The 18,750-nt window shown below is 40.4% G+C and overlaps 2 protein-coding genes, 1 long non-coding RNA gene and 1 other non-coding gene across 4 annotated transcripts; 2 read left to right on the top strand and 2 right to left on the bottom strand.

The window, feature by feature from the left end:
* Window positions 1-192: 192 nt before the first annotated feature.
* On the top strand, window positions 193-11,313 carry LOC133850915 (histone acetyltransferase KAT7). Its single transcript, XM_062287170.1, has 7 exons — window positions 193-1,929; window positions 1,985-2,142; window positions 2,201-2,573; window positions 6,594-6,699; window positions 10,366-10,523; window positions 10,852-10,947; window positions 11,008-11,313. The coding sequence occupies exons 1-7, from the start codon at window positions 424-426 to the stop codon at window positions 11,122-11,124; spliced, it is 2,514 nt and encodes an 837-aa protein (XP_062143154.1). The 5' UTR covers window positions 193-423; the 3' UTR covers window positions 11,125-11,313.
* On the bottom strand, window positions 5,204-6,137 carry LOC133850919 (uncharacterized). Its single transcript, XM_062287175.1, has 2 exons — window positions 6,045-6,137; window positions 5,204-5,846 (listed from the first exon to the last, which is right to left on the bottom strand). The coding sequence occupies exons 1-2, from the start codon at window positions 6,095-6,097 to the stop codon at window positions 5,519-5,521; spliced, it is 381 nt and encodes a 126-aa protein (XP_062143159.1). The 5' UTR covers window positions 6,098-6,137; the 3' UTR covers window positions 5,204-5,518.
* Window positions 11,314-15,268: 3,955 nt separating the features above from the next.
* Window positions 15,269-17,786, bottom strand: LOC133850920 (uncharacterized). The gene is made up of 2 exons (XR_009895714.1): window positions 17,677-17,786; window positions 15,269-17,599 (listed from the first exon to the last, which is right to left on the bottom strand). It is a non-coding gene; the product is annotated as an uncharacterized LOC133850920 (long non-coding RNA).
* Window positions 17,787-18,424: 638 nt separating this feature from the next.
* Trnaq-cug (transfer RNA glutamine (anticodon CUG)) lies at window positions 18,425-18,496 on the top strand. The gene has a single exon. It is a non-coding gene; the product is annotated as a tRNA-Gln (tRNA).
* The last annotated feature ends 254 nt before the right edge of the window (window positions 18,497-18,750 follow it).

Here is an 18,750-nt window from a genome sequence, read left to right on the forward strand (position 1 = left end):
ATTACAAACTATTAAATAATTCATTTAATTTTAATTGAAAGTGTACTTTAATTAAATAAACCAAATTACTTACTTTTCATTCAACAATTTAGCTTCTTTAGTTATCTTATGTGATTGTATGCAGCCCTCGTATTTGTAAAATTAGTATATAAAATGAGTAGTTGGTATATTTCATTAGAATATTTAATAATTGTAACTGCGGTCACTCAGCACACAACAATAACTCAATTGTGCATTGCTGTGCAAAAATAAAAGCAAACAAAATATTGCAAATTGATGCATAATAACTAAAGCAACAAATACAAACTCAAGTGCATCGTGAAACACATGTCATCAGTCATCGTTTACTGCAAAGCAACAATTATTTACGGGTGCGTAAACCATTGAAAAGACAAGTATTTACCTTTTGTTTACCACACAAACATGGAAAGTGGCAGCAGCTCAAGTTCCACTTCGGGCAGCACAACTTCAAGCGGCTCATCCAGTTGCACAGACACAGGCAGCTCTTCCGACAGCGATTCCAGCAGCTCAGATGTGCCACGCGCCGAGGAATCTAAACCACAGCCCGCAAAACAGCCTCAAAACCCTGTTAGGCGCAAAGTACCAGCGCCGCCTTCAGCCGACAATGAGAAGCCAAAGGCTACTGGGAATAGCAATGCTGCATTGGCAACGGCGGCGAGCAAAGTACGTTCTGTTGTAGCCGCCAGCAATCAGCGCAATGGCGGACTGTCCAGCGATGATGATGACGATGACGACGATGATGATGCGCCGCCAGCCAAAAAAAATGCGCGCACAGTAAACAATTCAGTGGCACGACGCAAGCCCTCGACAAGCACAGCGCCAAAACAGACAACGGGAGGAGGAGGAGGAGGTGGAGCAGCAACTAGTAAAGCGACACAGCCAGCCAAAACTCAAGCGCAGCGCAATGGCGACAACAACAGTAAGTGTCCCTCGCTGAGCAGCAGCTCTAACAGCACCGATGATTCGGCGCATCGTGGAGACACCAAAAATGGGCGCAAAGTGCCGCTGAAGCTGGCGAGCACAGCCACCGCAGTGCGCGCTAAACAAATGCGCGCCAAGGCGCTGCAAGCCAAAACGAGTAACAGCAACAGTAACAACAACAGCAATAAAAATGGTCCAAGACGCGGCAAGAGCAGGAGCAGCGATTGCAGCGACGATTCAGAGAGCGGTTCAGGCTCGGAGACAAGTTCGATGAGCGAATCGGAGGCCACAGACTCAAGCAATTCCTACAGCTCACAGCCGGCGACGGGAAAATCGAATGCCAAAGGCAAACGAGGGACAGCAGCAGTAGCTGGAGACAGCGAGGAGGAACGCAAGGATAAAGCGAACCCCATGCGCAAGTTAACCCGCTCACTGAGCATGCGGCGATCCAAGCAACAGCAGCAGCAAGTCAAGCCAGGCAGCGAAACGGAATCAGATGCGGAAATGGAGCAGGAAGATGACAAGAGTCGTGTGCTGTCAAAGAGCCCTGCGAAGAAGTCATCCACAACAACAGCAACAGGTCTCAACAGCAGTAAATGCAAGGTGAAGAAGGAAAGCAGCGTCTTGAGCTCCATTAAATCGCGACCTGTGTCGCCGGCGCTTCAACTAGAGAAGAAATGTCCCATAGAAGGCTGCGACTCCTCAGGTCATTTGAGCGGCAATTTGGATCGTCATTTTCTGCCGGAAGCGTGTCCCATTTACCACAACATGTCCGCCTCAGAGTGCAAGGAGCGTGCCAACGAACGCAAGCTGCGCAACGAGCAGCGTTTAAAGTTTCCACCCGTAAACAACAGCAACTCAAGCACGCCGGGCAATCAGCACAGCAATCCCAAGACGTTGACGCCTGAGCAACGTGAATTTCTGGCCAAAATACGCGAATCACGCGCCAACTTTCGACCAATTAGCAGCAGCTTTTTAAATGATAAGGTAGAAGGAATTGTATGTAATGAATTCTTTAAACTAATACCTAAATATCTTGCAGGTGAAGCTGGATAAGGACTGCACGGATGAGGATCGCGAACCGAATCTGGCGGGCCTGGTGCCCGACTATGATTTGCAACTGTTTCGCGAGGCTCAAGCACAAGCGTCGGAGCGAATAGAGGATGAACTCAAGGATCTGCCCGTTGGCAAGGGCATCAAGTAGGTGTCATCATTAGCTACATCTCTTTTTTTACTCAACCTTTCTGTTCTCTTTTAGATACATCAGCATGGGCAAGTACAAGATGAAGGTGTGGTATCAATCGCCCTATCCCGATGACGCTGCCCGCCTGCCAAAAATGTATATCTGTGAGTTTTGTCTGCGCTATCAGAAATCCGAGACGGGCATCAAACGTCATGCACAGAAATGCGTCTGGCGTCATCCGCCGGGCGATGAAATCTATCGCAAGGGCAAGCTGCAGGTGTGGCAAGTGGATGGCAAACGTTACAAGCAATACTGTCAGCATCTCTGTCTGCTGGCCAAGTTCTTTTTGGACCACAAAACGTTGTACTACGATGTGGAACCATTTTTGTTCTACATCATGACGTTGGCCGATGTCGATGGCTGTCACATTGTCGGATACTTCAGCAAGGTGAGTGAGAATTTTAAATTCAGAAAACTACTTATCTAAATATTTTAAATATTAAATAGGTCAATCAAAGGGAATTTTTATCTGCCAATTATTTCCATTATGTTTTAAGTTAGACAATTCATCTTTAAGCTAGAGGTTTGAGTTTTTGGGTTACTATAATAATTTTATTTAAATAACGAATGCAATTCATTTTTGCAATGAGGTAAACCAGAACGACTAAGGTCTCCAGGTTATAGAGTTTTTATATTATTTTTTCTAGTTGGAATGGAATAATGGGTAATATTTCAAGGCTCTACTAAAACAACTAGTTTTCAGCTAAAGTTACGATAATTTTAGATTTTTTTCTGTTTGATTCCATATTTGCTATATACGGAAAACTTTCCTCTATTCTTCATGTAGAATAAATTACTAAACAAAAAGCATTGCCAATCTGTTATTCTTTATAATAGTGATTTGTATTGTCAAGTTTATTATCTTCTTTTTCTATATATTTTGAGCTACCTTTAGCACTCGATTGACTTAGCTTAAATTCAATTAAAATTTTAAGAAAATCTTCATTGTTTTCTCAGTACGAAAATCAGAATTAATTTGTTGCTAATCTGTCTGCACATAATGAAATTTTTGTATTCTTCTCTGTACTTTAATAAATTCTGTCTTCTGCAGAAAAGTATATGCATTTTAGTCAATTATGGCAATTATCTTTTAATAGAAACAATGTTTATTTTGATTATCTCCCCCCTTTCGGATAAATATGTATATGGATTATATTCCTTGGTTAGGGACTGAGCTGAATTTCTTATTGGAAGCATTAAGAACTAGTTGTTATTTGCAATCAAATTGAATAATACCATTTCACAGTTTTATGATTCTTTTGTGTCTGCTGCCAGAGCAGAGAGAACAGGGCTCAGCTTAGACAGACTTCCCAGGCCTCAGACCTCAGACTCAGAGTCAGAAACAGAAGTAGAACCCAGAACCAGACAAGCCAAGCTGAAAGCCCAGATGAAGAGAGGAGGTGTTAGGTGTTGCATGTGGCATGTGGCATGTAATACATAGAGGCAGGCAGCAGAGAGACAGACAGCTCTCTATACTATACTTTATATTCGCTACATGCCAGACAGCAGTTGGCATTCTTGACCATACCCAAAAATTGTTTTGTCAACTGCGTTGAGATGTTGCTCCAGCTTCCAGCTCCAGTTTTAGCTGCTGCGGGTAAATAAGCTGCCACTATTGGAGGCGTGCCACATTTCCCCAGCAACCCCCCAAAAATACAAACGAAAAAACGAGCAAACAACTAGTAGAAGACCGACAACAGCAGCAGCATCGGCAGCAGCATCAGCAGCTGGGCAAAATAAGAAAGAAATCGAAATAAAAACAAAATACGACGACGACGATGACGATGACGACGAGTTGTATATTGTCTGCCATGTGCACGAGGTTTCTTGACCTCCCCCTGAACGTGGCAACGAGTCTGCGGACTCCCAACTCCATTCGATTCCATGTTGCAAGCTCTGACTGCATACACAAGTTTTTTGGGCGCTCCCAGAGACTGGGTTTGTGTTACAAATTGCGCATGTCGCGCATAGCTCCCAGTTTGGAGATGGAGACGGAATTGGAGTTGGTGCTGGGAATCGTAGTTCGGAGTACGACGCAGTCTGTGTATTCCATTCATCCCGAACTCAGACCAGGAGCTGCAGAATCAGCAGCTGGTTTCACACACCACACTGAGAGAAATAGTCAATGAATATGTTGCTTATTTGCTAAATTCTTATAAACGAATGGTTTTTGACTCAATACCATTAATAGAATGACGTATTTCTGTTCTTTACTGAAATCATTTCATTTTTTATTACATACTAATGTTAGTTCTATTTAAACAAGCTCTTCATCATTATACAGTATATTATAGAGCTGTTGGTATGTAAAAACACCAAACCCTAATTTGTTATTGTAGAATGTTCGGTGCTAGTCAAACTGCTGATTAATAGGTATGACACATTCTATAAAAATTGCATTTCGGATTTTCCATATTAGACTTCAATTAATCATGCGTACAAAACTCTTGATTCAGTCAGAATTTGTTTCTATATTACAATAGTTTAGATTCTAAAAAGGGGTTTCCCACCACAACAGTTTTAAATGTTAGTCACCGGATTTGGAATTATTTTTGCCCAAGCTAAACTTGTTTTTAAATAGAATAATTTTAGCTGAGTTTGCTTTTGTTTTTTAGTTCTTTATTTGAAATGATGTAAATTTTATTAAATTATTTAGATTGTGCTTCTAATTATTTATTTATCTACTTGTTGATTTTTAAAGTTATTTCTTTATCATTCCGTTTATTTCAATTTGAAGATCAAGACATTGTTTAAAAGTATTTATTATTATAAAATTATTTTCTTTTTGCATTTTATTGTTTTTTTTTTCAAATTTCTATTTGCCTATTCTAGACCCCTACAATTTTCTTCTTGATCTAGTTTTATTCTTTATTTATATATTTTTAAATGTTTATAGTTATTCATTTTGAATGGCTTATTTCAATTATCGATTTCTTGCCCATGAATAAATATATCAATTTATTTGTTTTCTTTTTTTCTTATTTATTTTTTATAGTGGATTGTCTATTTTAATTTAGGTTAATTAGTTTATTTTTATACAAATATATATTAGTGATTTGTGATGTTATATTTATTTAGCCTATTTCAAATTTTTGACTTTGGTTTAATTTTAATGGTTTACTTGAATTTTAGTCTTTTGTAGACCTTGAACTTTAAAAAGCACATGGTCTATTAAGATAGCGTAACATAGCTTTTAGGGCTGCAAATTACTATAGTATATATGTTCCTGATCAGCATCTGTAATCAAGTCAATATACTCTTGTCTGTCTGCTGGAACACACCTAAGTTGTCTCTCTCCCCATGTGTACGAGTTATTTGGGTATCTGGCTTCCCTCACTCGCTTGCCTGCTTATTTTCGGCAATGCTCCAGCTCCGGACTGCGACTTCCCAGTCTCCCGAAATTGCAACATGGGCATCAGCCCAGACAGCAGCCAGACATGGCGGATTGGGGCAGGAAGATACGCTGGCAGTCGACACTGGATGCTGCTGTCGTCGTTGCCGTCGTTGTCGTTGTTGCTGCTGCCTGGGCGTATACGATTGAGGTCGTGCACCTCGCTTGGTCTCTCGTGCGCCTGCTCCAACTCTGTGATCCCCCCTCACAACTGTGCACATCTCCTCGCTCCCTTTTGCATATGTGCGTTCCCAGACATCATGGCAGACGCTGCAAAACAAAAGCAGCAAACCAAACCAAAAAAAAATGCTCATCGTACATAAATGTATTTCCGAATTGCGAATTGTGGATTTGGGAATTGTTGCCTTTCGGGTCGGGTTCACACCCAAAAAACGCCGTAGACATCGCCGCATTTTTTGGCAGTCAGCAGTCCCAGCCGCTGAAATCTTCCTTTCCCCACCTGCTTACCCAGTCAGCAGTTGCAGCAGTTGGGTTCGTCTCTTTGTCGTCTCGTCTCGCATCGCGTTGCGTTGCGTATGAATCCCCACCGACTTATGTATGTATCACATATATATATATATATACCATAGCTTCACTATATAGCTTTATAGATATGTATACGCAATGCACTCCGTCTCTTTCTCTATCTTTCTCTCCCTTTCCGTCTCGCTTGCTTTCTTTGTCTGGCGCATCGATTCGTCGCGTGGTCATTGAACTCCCGAAAAAGCTAGAAGCGATAAATGACAACCCCCAACCAAAGCTGTCTGACACTTTGTCTGCCATACGCTCTATCTGTCTGCCCGACCGTCCGTCCGTCTGTCTGTCTGTCCACTTGCCCGTGTGTGGCCTTAAGCATTTATTGTTATTGATTTAATTGTCATATTATGTTTAAACTAATGTTGATTTTGACCCTCTCTTTGTTTAGCTGCCCATTGACTTAATTCGTTCGATTTTTTTTGCGTTAAACTTTAATGTCCACTTGCTAATCGTTTATTCATTTTTCTATCGATTTTTCAGCATATTCCATTCCTGCAGGAAAAGAACTCGTTCTATAATGTTTCGTGCATTCTAACCTTGCCCCCATATCAGCGCAAAGGCTACGGCAGACTGCTCATCGATTTCAGTAAGTGAATGGGGTAATTATTTAAGTTACTTTAGCAACGACAAAAATAACAGCTTAAAGCTGCGTGTCAATGTTTTGAAGAATCGGGAAGTTTTAAGTTGGTTTTTTAGAATCTTGAGAGAAGAAAATATATAGATCGAAGTTTTTAAAGCAAAGCTTACTTCTACACAGTTATTGTTATTGCATTAAGTTGCAAGATCTTTTGAAAACTATAATATTTCTTATTTTTTTGTTATGTTAATGTTATTTCAAAGCTAATTTCCTCGATATTTGATTAAGTTTACTTATCAGTAGCTTTCAAAATACTGCATCAACTTTATTTAGTTTACCTGTCTTTCTATCTATAGATAAGTTGCGTTTTAAGGAAAGCTTTCACAGCTAAATTAAGAGTTTAAATTTACATTAAAGTATTTGAATTTAAATGTAAAGCTCATTATTGGAAGTATTGAAAGTTATTTTTAAAGTTTGTACATAGAACTAGTCTCTTGACTTTTTACTCCGTATGTTTTTCAAACTGTTTGTCCTTCATTCTAAACTTCAGAATATGTTTTAATTGTTTTCAATTATTTTATCTTATTGTTGGACTGTATTATAATTTCGTATGATTATATCTATCTTATCTATGAAGCAATTAAAATTGAAAGCACTTGTGATTAATCCAAAAGAGATAAAATAGTTGCATGAGCTGCAGAAATCTTTAAAATTATTGCTGCAGCTGCTTAACAAGTTTTCCGCAAATTTACTTTACAACTTAATGACAGTATTTAGAACAAAAGAGAAGAAGCAAATTGAAAATATTTGCAGATTAATTATAATGAGACTAGGCTATCGATTTAAGTGGTGGCTGAGTGAGGTGTGTGCGTGTGAGTCATCGCAATATATGCATGTGTGTGTGTGTGTGTATGTCTAGTTGTATATATTATTAGTGTAGTTAGTGCAATATAGTTAATCATCATTGCATGAGAGAAGTCAACATGCCAGGCTCAGCTGAGTTGAGCTCAACTCCATTCGAGCTTAGCTTTCCATGCTGCAGTGCATGCAATTTCTGCATCAATTAAATGTAGACTCTACACACTGTGTAGACCAAGGTCTGTCTGCAGGTGTGTATCAATATATATCTATCCCTCTCTCTCTCTCGCTTTTGTTGTGTAATGCATGGGCATAAGTAATTTTTATCGTTATACCACCACCGAAATTGTTTAAAATTAATCCGCCTTTGAAACGGCCGAAGACAGCGCCAGACAATAAAGAAAGAAAGAAAAGGAAAAAAAAAAAGAATTACCCCCAGACCAAAGCCGAGCAGCACTTGAGTCATAGTCACATTGCGGCTTGGTTGAATGGCAACGCCACGGCGTCGGTCTCTATGTACAAAGCCTCGATACACATGCAATGCGGGTGTCCAAGCACAGTCGAAAAGCATTGACTGATGACTGGGCAGAAGGGGGCGGCGTAGGGGGCTAACGAACGAAACGACATTGACCTTACACACGCACACACACAAAGGAATGCAGAACAAGGAGTAAGAGAGCAAAAGCAAGCCAGTGCGTTGAGAGAGTGTGTGTGAGTGTGGTGAGCTTTAGCTAAAGTTCGGACAGAGTGCGAGAGCAAACAGTTTTCGTCAATGTTAACAACACCCAGCAAAGCCGAATGTGTGGCGTTTGCCCTTTTGTAACGGACTGTAGCTGTCTGCTCTGTCTGTCTTCATGTCTGCCTCATTAGCACAAAACGAGCGAACAGCCATTAGAGCGAGATGGCCATACAAGCACATAATACATATACATAGCCAGGTGTAATAACTGCATGCACGCAAATATGCAAATGTGAAGGTTGAAGAAGGAACGGGGCGGGAGTAATAATTTTCGAGCAGTTTGAGCAAGGGTCGCCGATGATGTATGGAGTCTCAGCCGCCGACGCCGCCCTTATCTACCAGGGCTAATGAATTAATTAATGAAATCAAGCCCACAACCGCACAAAGCATTCCAAAAGTTGCAGCCCCGGAAAAAAATGCCAAAAACAACAAATAAAAATTTCAGCTGGCGCTTAAAGCTGGCAACAACAACAAAAAATGCAAAACTTTTGCAGACGACGACGACGACGTCAAAGAAGAAGCAGCAGCAGTAAAACAAGCATCGCAATTGGCGGCAGACAACAAAGGTCAGCACAGGTCACAATGAAAGGGCGTCGTCCTCTGCGTACCAGAGTCAAGTCTGTGTCTGCCATCAGTAGTCGAGTTGAGTATACCCGGTAAACGAGAGCATTTGCTAATTGCAGCTAGAACAACAATTAGAGCAACGCTAATTGACTACAAACTCTGGCTAAAGTTGTTAATTGTTTCGCAAAAATCTAAACGTATTTAAGACTCATTGCACATTCAATGCACGCTGCTTTAAATTTATTATTCTCGTAGTCGAAGCGACTGCTTTACGCCTCTTGGTATGCAACATTGCGCAGTCGGGCCAGCAATGCGAATCACAAGCATCGATCGATAAAGTCGTCTCGACGTAGCCTCTCACACTCTCACACCCACACAGGACGAGAGTGCAAGACAGAGATGGCAGAGCGAGAAAGATGCGAGAGCAATAGACCGGCGGCGGCGGCGGCGACGCCACAGCAAAGAAATCAAAACGCCACCCACTAAAATGAGTACTGCAAACGTGAGTTTTCCACCTTCGGCAGCCGCAAAGCTTTGCACAGCGCATAGTGGGTTTTGTATAAAGGAACTACTTACAGTCAACGAATATTGTTGTCGTTTGTCGGTTTGTGTACATTTTTCTGTTAACTACTCTTTTCACTTCTATAACAAGATTTGGCTGCTATGATATCAAAAGAACACTACTACTACCTATCGATAGACATGTCGGGACATATCAATATGTCAAAGCAACTCAATGGACATCTGTGATCGTGTGCTTTGCTCCACGGTGCTCAATTAAAGTAAATACAACAACGCTGCTGCGACTGAAGCTTTTGCTCGACGCCAAAAACGTATGAATTTATGTGTGTGTGTACTCACCCCACTTTACGTTACGCTGCAGGGTTCGCCCGAACCTCAACCAGTTGCAGTTGTGTCTGTCGTTGAGTGCGTCTAGCGTCTGTTTTGTGAGTGTGTGTGTCGAGTGTGCGTACGTCTCCCTGTGTATGTGTCTGCTCTGTTGGATTTTTTTCCCGAGCCTGCCTCAGTGGGTTTTGTGTTGTGAGGGCAAGCGACGAACTCGTCCTCGTTGATTTACTTGCTGCACTCATTGTTACTGTTGTTGTGTTATCTAGACTCGAGAATTGTTGCTGCCAGACGATGGCGACGGCGACGTCGTCGAGCTTTTAAGGGGGTTGAGCTTTTTGGGTTGAATGCACGCGAGAACGCTGTTTAAATGCCCGTCGCGCTCGTCATTCAATGTGACCAGTCGCCGTCGTTGACGCTGACGTCGCTGTCGACATCGCTGTCGCAGTCGTTCCCCCCACTTGGGACGCACACTTTGCGGAATCCTGTCTAGACACAACACAGAAAACGCTGAGTTGGGTACGTTTCTTTTTTTTCTGCTGGTTTGAGGGCGGGGCAAACTTGGTCACCATAAATAATGCGCCGGAACTTAAAAAGCTAGTGCTATCTATAGCATACTTATGGGCGATGTGTTTAATGCGCTTTTACTATCTATCTGCACTCTGCAGGTTATCTGCTAACCCGTGTAGAAGGCAAAATTGGTTCGCCAGAGAAGCCGCTGTCCGATCTGGGACTCATCTCATATCGCTCCTACTGGAAGGATGTCCTGCTCGACTATCTCTGCAACCGTTCCGGCAACACGCTCTGCATCAAGGATGTATCACAGGTAAAATATATGCGAAGCTGTGTTTGAAAAGGGTTTTTTAAAGTTTCCTGTCTCCAATTTGTATTTCTAAAAAAATGTAATTCTTCATCTATACCAAAAGATTTTCAGTTAAAAGATAAAAGAATTACTATTAAAAGTTTTAATTTAACAAATAATTTCAAAAGTTTGTTTATTTACTCAAGCAAAGTAAAAGTTAATCTTCAATTAAAATAATCAAAATCAACTCTACAATTATGTAATGTACAAATAATTTGTCAAACAACTCTTTTTAATTAATTATAATCGTTACAGTTTCTCCATTATACTCATATATTTTTGATTCCCACAGGAAATGGCCATCTACTCGTATGATATTGTGAGCACGCTGCAGGCACTGGGCATGATGAAATACTGGAAAGGCAAACACATAGTTTTAAAGAAGCAGGTGAGTCTTAAGAGATCAGCCATCAAAGAATGATTATATTAAAATGCGTGATCTTTATAGGATGTGCTGGATGAGTATGAAGAGCGAGTGAAGCGACGCGGCACGTTTCCCAAAATCGATGACTCCTGTTTGCGCTGGCAGCCCTTTATACCGATTCAGCCGAGCGAATCGCCATAACCACGTGGCTGGAAGCACGCCCCAGCGTGCTTTGTGGACTCATCCTAAATTGATTAAGACAACAAGAGATATAGTGCTTAGTATTTGTATTTTTGTTGGTAGTTAATTGATAGTAACATTACGTATAGTGCAAATTCCTCAAATTTTGATTCCGACTTAAATATACTCGAGATGTGAACAAGCTTCGCTTCGTTGAAAAAACAACCGCCGACATCTTGAGATTTACTTCAATTTATACGTGCTACACAAAAGTGTTGGAAGGGTATAACAAGTTTGTGACAGGCAGAAGACGTTATATGAATCTTAGAAATAGATTCTATACATCCAAAGGTTACCAAGAGCTGTCATATTACTTATAAACCAAGTTCTTCATCCATCTGTCTGTCCGTCTAAAATATAAGTGTAAAGTATAAAATTAATGTTTTCGGATCTCTTCAGTCCATTCGTTTAGAGACTATTAAATAATTAATACTACTATACTTCTCTTATACCCATTTACATATGTGGCCGTCTGTCTGTTCATAACTCAGGAACTATAAAATTATCATCATAATATTTGCATTACAAATTTTTTCTTAGAATTAAGTTACCAAACTTGAAGCTTGAAGTATTTCAGCGTCGATCACACTCGACTCTAGCTGCCTTGCTTGTCTTCTCTCTGCTGTGAGCTCATCACCCAGATGAATCATGGAAGCGGGCAAAGAAAAGCCAACGCGTTTACATCGCAGTCAGCAGTCGATGCGGTTGGGTGCGGTGCAATTCGTGATGATGGCGAAGGCGGCAGCCGGTTTGGTTGGGGAGTGAAGAGAGTTTGTATAGCAACAGCGGCAGCAACAGCAGCAGCGACTTGCAAAAAAGTGCAAACTGTGGCAGTGGCAGTGGCAGCAGCAGCAGCGGCGCATTGACATTGCCGCCGCCCCAGACAACGCCACACCAATACCAAAGCACAAAAAACAAAGCGTCAGACAGGTAGAGAGACCAGCGTGAGGAGTCAAAAGAGAAGAGGAGTGGAGAGAAGGTGAAGAGGAGAGAAGGTGAAGAGGAGAGACACAAAAACTGCACACAACAGCAACAGAGGGACGAACGAAGAGCAAGACGACCAGCGCCAGTCACTGCGACTGCACGCCACGTTTATGGCCAAAAAGCATATGCAGCAACAGCAAGAGAAGCAGCAGCAACAGCAGCAGCAGAGACGCCAGCAGCGCAGCAAGCAGCCTGCCAGGCAGCCAGCTAGCGACAATGCCGCCCTGCCAGACACAGACATCAATTCGTCGCACAGTGGTACACACCCAGGCGAAAGCTCTACGCCAATATGTACAAAAAATTGTTTAAATTCTAAAAAAAAAACATTTTAATATAAATAAAAAGCTAATTTATTTATGAGCATACAATCCATACATACTGGTTTTTTAATTTATGTTTTAGAGTAAATAGAAAAATGTCCTTCAGATTCATTTAGAGAAAAACAATATAGCGAAAATAATATAACTAATGTCTTGAAGTAGTTATTACCAAAAATCAATGAATAACAATATTCATCTTAAAAATTGAATAAACTCGCACAAATTTGCCATAATAAAAGTCAGATCTTTTTATGTAGTTTTAATTAGTTTAAAATGCAAAAATTATATGCAGTTAAACAACCATTCTATCACAATAAAAAAAATCGAAAGTAAGTTCAACAAATTTGGGACAATTAATGTAGTAAAAAAGCTTTTTACTGCATTTAATTATTAGCTGTTTGGCATGTTTAGTTCCAAGTGTAGATGGTGACTAGCAGTGAGATAACTAATTATATACACTTTTATAATCTGCAGAGTCACAAGTCTATTTACTGATAAAAAAAAATATTTCGTTTCATGCATACTTTAAAGTTGAAACGTTTGGTTAAATACATACATATACAATTTTATGTAACTTTCAAACCTGTTGGTTTAGCGTCAATGGATTTAGACTAACTACCTTTAAAATTAATCTGCAACTGGTTTGCAATTCTAGACGAAATGGAAACTTGAAATGTCACATAAAAAAAATATAGCTACAGAAATGGTTCAGAACTGAAAGTCATATCTGAATTGTTAAATAGGTATATAGCTCAAAATTAATAACAGCAATTAGATTATTATTCTAATTCGTGTGGACCCTGAAAATTTGAACAGAATTTAAAGTGTCATACAATAGACAAACAATCTATACAATTTGTTACTAACTAAAGTTTCAATCCTTCAAAAAAAAAATTAAAAGGGAATTTTGAGTAGCTTTCGTTTTGTTCGTTGTGTTTCTATAAAAATTCTCCCTATAATTTTTTTTCTATGATTTTTAATGGTAAAACATAAGAGAAAAAACAAACAAAAAAATATTTTTTGAAGAAAACTAATAATTATATCTTTTTCCATTTAGCAAACTAAAACTTTATGCACAAAAGTGGATCAAACGTCATATCGAAGCTATGAAATCATATGTAGAATAATAATGTAATTCGTATGAAATGTGACTGTGTTATTTCGGAGAAAGAGCGATAGAAAGCAGTTGGCTGCGTAGATAAAGCGCTGTGAACCACTGTGCTAGCTTTTTGTTGCAGTCTGTTGTTGTTGGGCTGGTGGTGCCGTAGTTATAACAAAGGAACCCCGTGAGTGAGAACTGGGCAAAAACGTATATGCAATGTATGCGTGAGTGTGTCTGTGCGTGTGCATTAGTATTGGTGAACGGAAAGCGCGGTGTAGGAAGCAGGAAGCGAAAGAAACGGCAACACATACGACTACTCGGCTGCTGCTGCTGCTGTTTCTCTCCACGTGTACGTGTGTGTGTGTGAGTGTGTACAGACACATACAGACAGCTGACGACGCTGGCAGAGACAGCGACAGAAGCAGCAACGTCAACTTAGTGGCAATGCGAAATAAAATTCGCGCATTCGGCTTTTGATTAAGCAGCAACATTGAGCATTTGATCACCAACAGCCGGCGTGCGCGGTTCGCTTCACTTCTTCGCATCGCATCGCATTCAATTGCCTTTTGCTCCAAACGGCAAACAGAGAGCTGGCATAACACATAAAAATAAAAAAACAGAAGAAAAATAGCAAAGTCGAAAAAAAATCACAGAACACCGAGTACCAAATAAAATAAAAGGCCAGAGTGTTTCTAGGCGGTCGCACAGTCGGCCATTTGCACATCAAGTGGCCGATTGTGTCTCTCTGTGGCTGTGTGTGTCTGTTGCGTGTGTGTGTGTGAAGCTAAACTTTGCAGCGTCGTCGCGCGTGTGTGTGAACAATTAAAGCAACAAAGAACAAATAAGCAAAAAAAAGCTCAGCCAGGCGACGAAATTGTCACAGGCCAAGTGCAACGGAAGTTGTAGAGTGAACCAAAGACATGAAAAGTAACAATTACAAAATAAAAAAAAACAATATAATGACACTATCGACAAAAAAAAATGCTTCGATCGATGCCTTTGCATCTCTATTGTGAAATTTAATGCTCAGAGCCGGACGAACAGGAAGACGTGGAAAGGAAAGGGCGGGTGCAGTGGAGACGACGGCGCCATAGATATGTAATTGTTTCTTGGCAGAAAGGGGAGGCAAGGGAAACGGAATTAACGCAGGTCAAAAAGCGAACCAAATGCTCGTTAAAAAGAAGACTGAACATCATAAAATAAATGTAGTTGAGGTTGGGTTTATTTTTAGCGTTTTGATATCACAAGGCACCAGCAACAACAAACGGCGACACAACAACAAATTTTAGCTACGCACACAAACACACACAAAACAGACGAGAAATACGCAAAAAAAAAAAAGAGAGAAGAGAGAAAGACAAGCAGCAACTACAAATAGCAGCAGAAATGTTTGAAGCGACGACCGAGCGACCGCCGACCACATGATTCTACACATTCTGTGTAGAGTCTACACAATATTTCCAAATTTCTTTTGCCTACACAAAAAAAGCACGAATACTAAGACAATTACTCGTCACACACACAACGTTTTTGTCGCTCAAATATTAATTTTAGACAAAAATGTTGCCCAGACCCATGACGACGAAACTCGCATACACGAACAAGAAATTTGGCAATTTTTTACAACGTGTGCTTGTGTGTTAGTAAGAGTCTTTGTGTGTGTGGGTTTGATCAGACTAAACTTTTTTTTGCTAGCAAACTCCAACTCAGGGTTAAGGGCGTTCTCAGTTTGAAAAAAGCATGTGCTTGCATTTTGCACAATGTGAGAGAGAGAGGAAGAGAAAGAGAGCAGGCACCCACACACACGCAGTCAGATAGACATGCACTCGGCAGTTGTCGGCGCATTGTTACTATTTGAGGTTAGGAATGCCCCACCCAAGCAAGACACACATACACAAGTACATAAAAGCAGTCATGTCTGCCAGCCTGCTGCTCATTATACCAACGTACATATATATACTTATACTTATACATACATATGTGCATGGTACATATGGTAGTCTGTCTCTGAAATCGTCGCCATTGCTATATACATACACAATTAAATGCCTCACACATACACACATGCTCGGCTGGGCACGACAAAACGACATTCGAACAAAATTCGCAATTATTCACAACGCGCGGCAGTCAAAAGCTGCTCGCGATCGCAGCAGCAGCCAAAGCCGCAGCCGTGACACATCGTGCACACAAGCACACACACACACACGCAGCGGAGACTTAAGCGGCAGCAAGTCCAAGTTCATTATACCACAATCTGTGCGAGCGGCTTAAAAAGTTTATGAGGCGTTGTAAAAAAAAAAGTATTCAACCAAAAAAAAAAAAGTGTAGAGCTGCTGGCAATTCATTTAATTCCTTTTTAGCGAACACACAAGCAACAGACAGAGAGCAACATCAAGTGAGAGCGAGAGAGACGAAGCACTTTGAACGCGTTTGCAAATTCGATTTTATGCCCTCTGTCTGTGTTCATGTGCACACACACTCAGGAGAGAATTCGCGAATGTAGTGGGGCACGTGTGTGTCTCGGCTGCGCTACAAAACTTGCCAGCCAGAAGAGTCTTGTGCTTTTCTCTGCATGTGTGTGTGTCTGACGGTGATCACGCACGTAGCTCTGCTGCGCTTAGTAACAGAGAGCAAGTGAGCGAGAGAGAAAATGTGAGAGTAAGGCAAGAGAGCAGCGAACAAAACGCCGGTTATTTTTTTCTTTGCTGTTTCTCTTTCTACAATTTTTTTTCGCAGCACTTTAGTTTTCTTGGCTTTTTTCTTTACAGCATTTCAAATATAGAATATCAAGGGTCTCTGTTGGCTCTGGCAAATATGACGACGACTAACTGTTGCTGCGACAAAAGCAACAAAAAAGAAATTTAAGATTTCGCAATTGTTGCCTGCCCCCTGATGACGTCACATCCGATTTGCTGGAGTGCGGTGTGTGGACTATGTAGCCATTAGCACGTACGAACACATATGCACATACGCACAAAGTACGCGTGCGTTTGTATGTAATGAGGTGGGCAATGAAAACCATATGACTAATTTGGTATTGTTATTGCATAAATCTGCGTCAAACAGCAGCCAGCAAAATTTCTCACTACAAACAGGCTGTGTAGAAGAAATACGACGACGGCGACAAAGCTTCAGCGCTCAAAAAGCTCAACACATACACCACATTCTTTGTGTGCGTTGGGTATGAAGTCATCGGCGTCGTCGCACACAGACGCACACATGCAGAGATCGTTAACCTTAAAGCTTGACATGGACAACACACACAGCACAGCAAGGTCGTTTCCTGTGTGTGGCTTCTTTTTTCGCCAGGAGCACGAATGAACGAGCGAGGACCACTTAGCAACATCTGTTTCTTGCCATCTCTGTCTTTTACCGTGCGCGCTAATCAGTGACCGGGGCTGGTTTTTGGTAACTACACCACAGTCAGGTACCTGAAGTAGCGCGCGTGGTGGCCAGACGCTTTCAACGATACTCGTCATCATGGACATTGCCCAACTCCAGCAAACAAATTCAAATGTCTCCCATGTCTATTGTACTTCATCAGGTGCTCTGGTGTCGTGTCCGTAACCCGGCACATGTTGAAGTACACTCAATATGCGGTGACTTTTATGTTTGCCAAAGGCTTGTCATTGTAGAACAGTGCATATCATTCTGTGTAGAATTTACAGCAGTGCATATTATCCAATACTAATACTATGCGTTACAAATCGAATTGAACTGTTACAATAAAAAACAACAATCTCTACGAAAAGGCGATTCATATTTTTACTTTATGGGGAGAGGATTAAAGTGACGGCCAATTCTTGGTCTCTGGTGCAAGTGCACCTAAAAAACAGGTGGCCATGGAGACATTACTAAATAAAACGGCAGCCGAGCACACCATTTGCATGTAAACAAAACGAGCACCGATATTTAACTTGCATAGAAGTCTTATAAGAGGGGTTAACTTCACAGGGGGAGAGGGAAAGTGCGACAGCTGTGTTTGCTTGTTTGATGCAATTGGCATTTGAGGTGTAGTAGAACTAGACTGCAGCGTAATAATAATCAAAATAAAGCAGCCTCATTAGTTGGTTAGTCATAATAAGAAACTCGTTAATAGCTTACGGCCAGTTTCAATAATTTTTAAAGCCTGAAGAAAATGCAAAACCTCCAGCAGTAAAGCTCGGTGCGACCGCATGCTGATTTTTCAAAAATAAGAATTTCTTTCGGCTAATAGGTTCACAGTAGTGGGTATTTTAGTATATTCTAAACAGGCGAAAAATTGTTTAATTGTGTTTTGTTCCCTGTTTTAAATTTAGTTTTTTTTTAAATAAAATATTTTTAAATTTTCAAAAACAATAAGATACCAAAGAATGACTCTTGCTTGAAATATAACAATAATATGAATATATTCAAATAATTTACCCTTGTAAAAACTTCGATGTTTTACCGATATATCAGCTGAGCGACTAATAGTGTGACCATTCTATGTCGCTAATGTCAAATTCGCAATAGTACTCCTAAAACTGTACAGTTTTATTATTTTGCGTTGGTTGATTTTTATTTATTTTTTTAAACAGAAGGGACTAAAGCGTTTTTTTTTCAAACTGGTTAAAAAGAATTAGAAAATATTCCTAGGATTGTCTCTAGATTTTTTTTGTAAATTAGTATAAAAATTGCATATGATGTGATAAAATTATTCCTCATAAAAGTAAATATGTTTATAACATTTAATATTGTAATAATTGTAAGTTATTTCTAAGAACGAAATTTGCCCATCATATATAACTGCGTAATTATTGATTGAACAAATGCTGAACATTTGACTAACGACAGCGAGAATTATGTGACTTTTGTCAAGATGCTTACAAGCGGTTCCATGGTGTAATGGTTAGCACTCAGGACTCTGAATCCTGCGATCCGAGTTCAAATCTCGGTGGAACCTGAAATTCGAAATAAGTTTTTTATTTATTTTTTTCTTAAGATTTGTTTTTAAATGTTCTAGTAATAATGTAGCTGCACCTGCCTTTTATTTATTGTAAAATAATAAATTAATAATTTCTGAAGCAGAAAAGTTAGCTTACGACTGCCTCTTAGCGTGCGGTTCTTGCATCGGCTAATGGTTTGTGAACCCACTGACACATACAATATTGCCAGATAGTCGGTTTTGTTGATGTGGCAACTTTACTGTCAGCTGTT

The sequence above is a fragment of the Drosophila sulfurigaster genome, chromosome 2L (assembly GCF_023558435.1).
Source record: "Drosophila sulfurigaster albostrigata strain 15112-1811.04 chromosome 2L, ASM2355843v2, whole genome shotgun sequence".
NCBI classification, from domain to species: domain Eukaryota; kingdom Metazoa; phylum Arthropoda; class Insecta; order Diptera; family Drosophilidae; genus Drosophila; species Drosophila sulfurigaster.

What these genes read in the sequence shown, in the direction of transcription:
- LOC133850915 (XM_062287170.1), top strand. Translation starts at nt 424, where the DNA reads ATGGAAAGTGGCAGCAGCTCAAGTTCCACTTCGGGCAGCACAACTTCA. An exon ending in CCCGTTGGCAAGGGCATCAA is followed by an intron (nt 2,143 to 2,200) that starts GTAGGTGTCATC and finishes GTTCTCTTTTAG; the next exon opens with ATACATCAGCATGGGCAAGT. An exon ending in ACATAGTTTTAAAGAAGCAG is followed by an intron (nt 10,948 to 11,007) that starts GTGAGTCTTAAG and finishes TGATCTTTATAG; the next exon opens with GATGTGCTGGATGAGTATGA.
- LOC133850919 (XM_062287175.1), bottom strand. Translation starts at nt 6,097, where the DNA reads ATGCGAGACGAGACGACAAAGAGACGAACCCAACTGCTGCAACTGCTG. An exon ending in CTGCTGCAACTGCTGACTGG is followed by an intron (nt 5,847 to 6,044) that starts GTAAGCAGGTGG and finishes TTTGTTTTGCAG; the next exon opens with CGTCTGCCATGATGTCTGGG.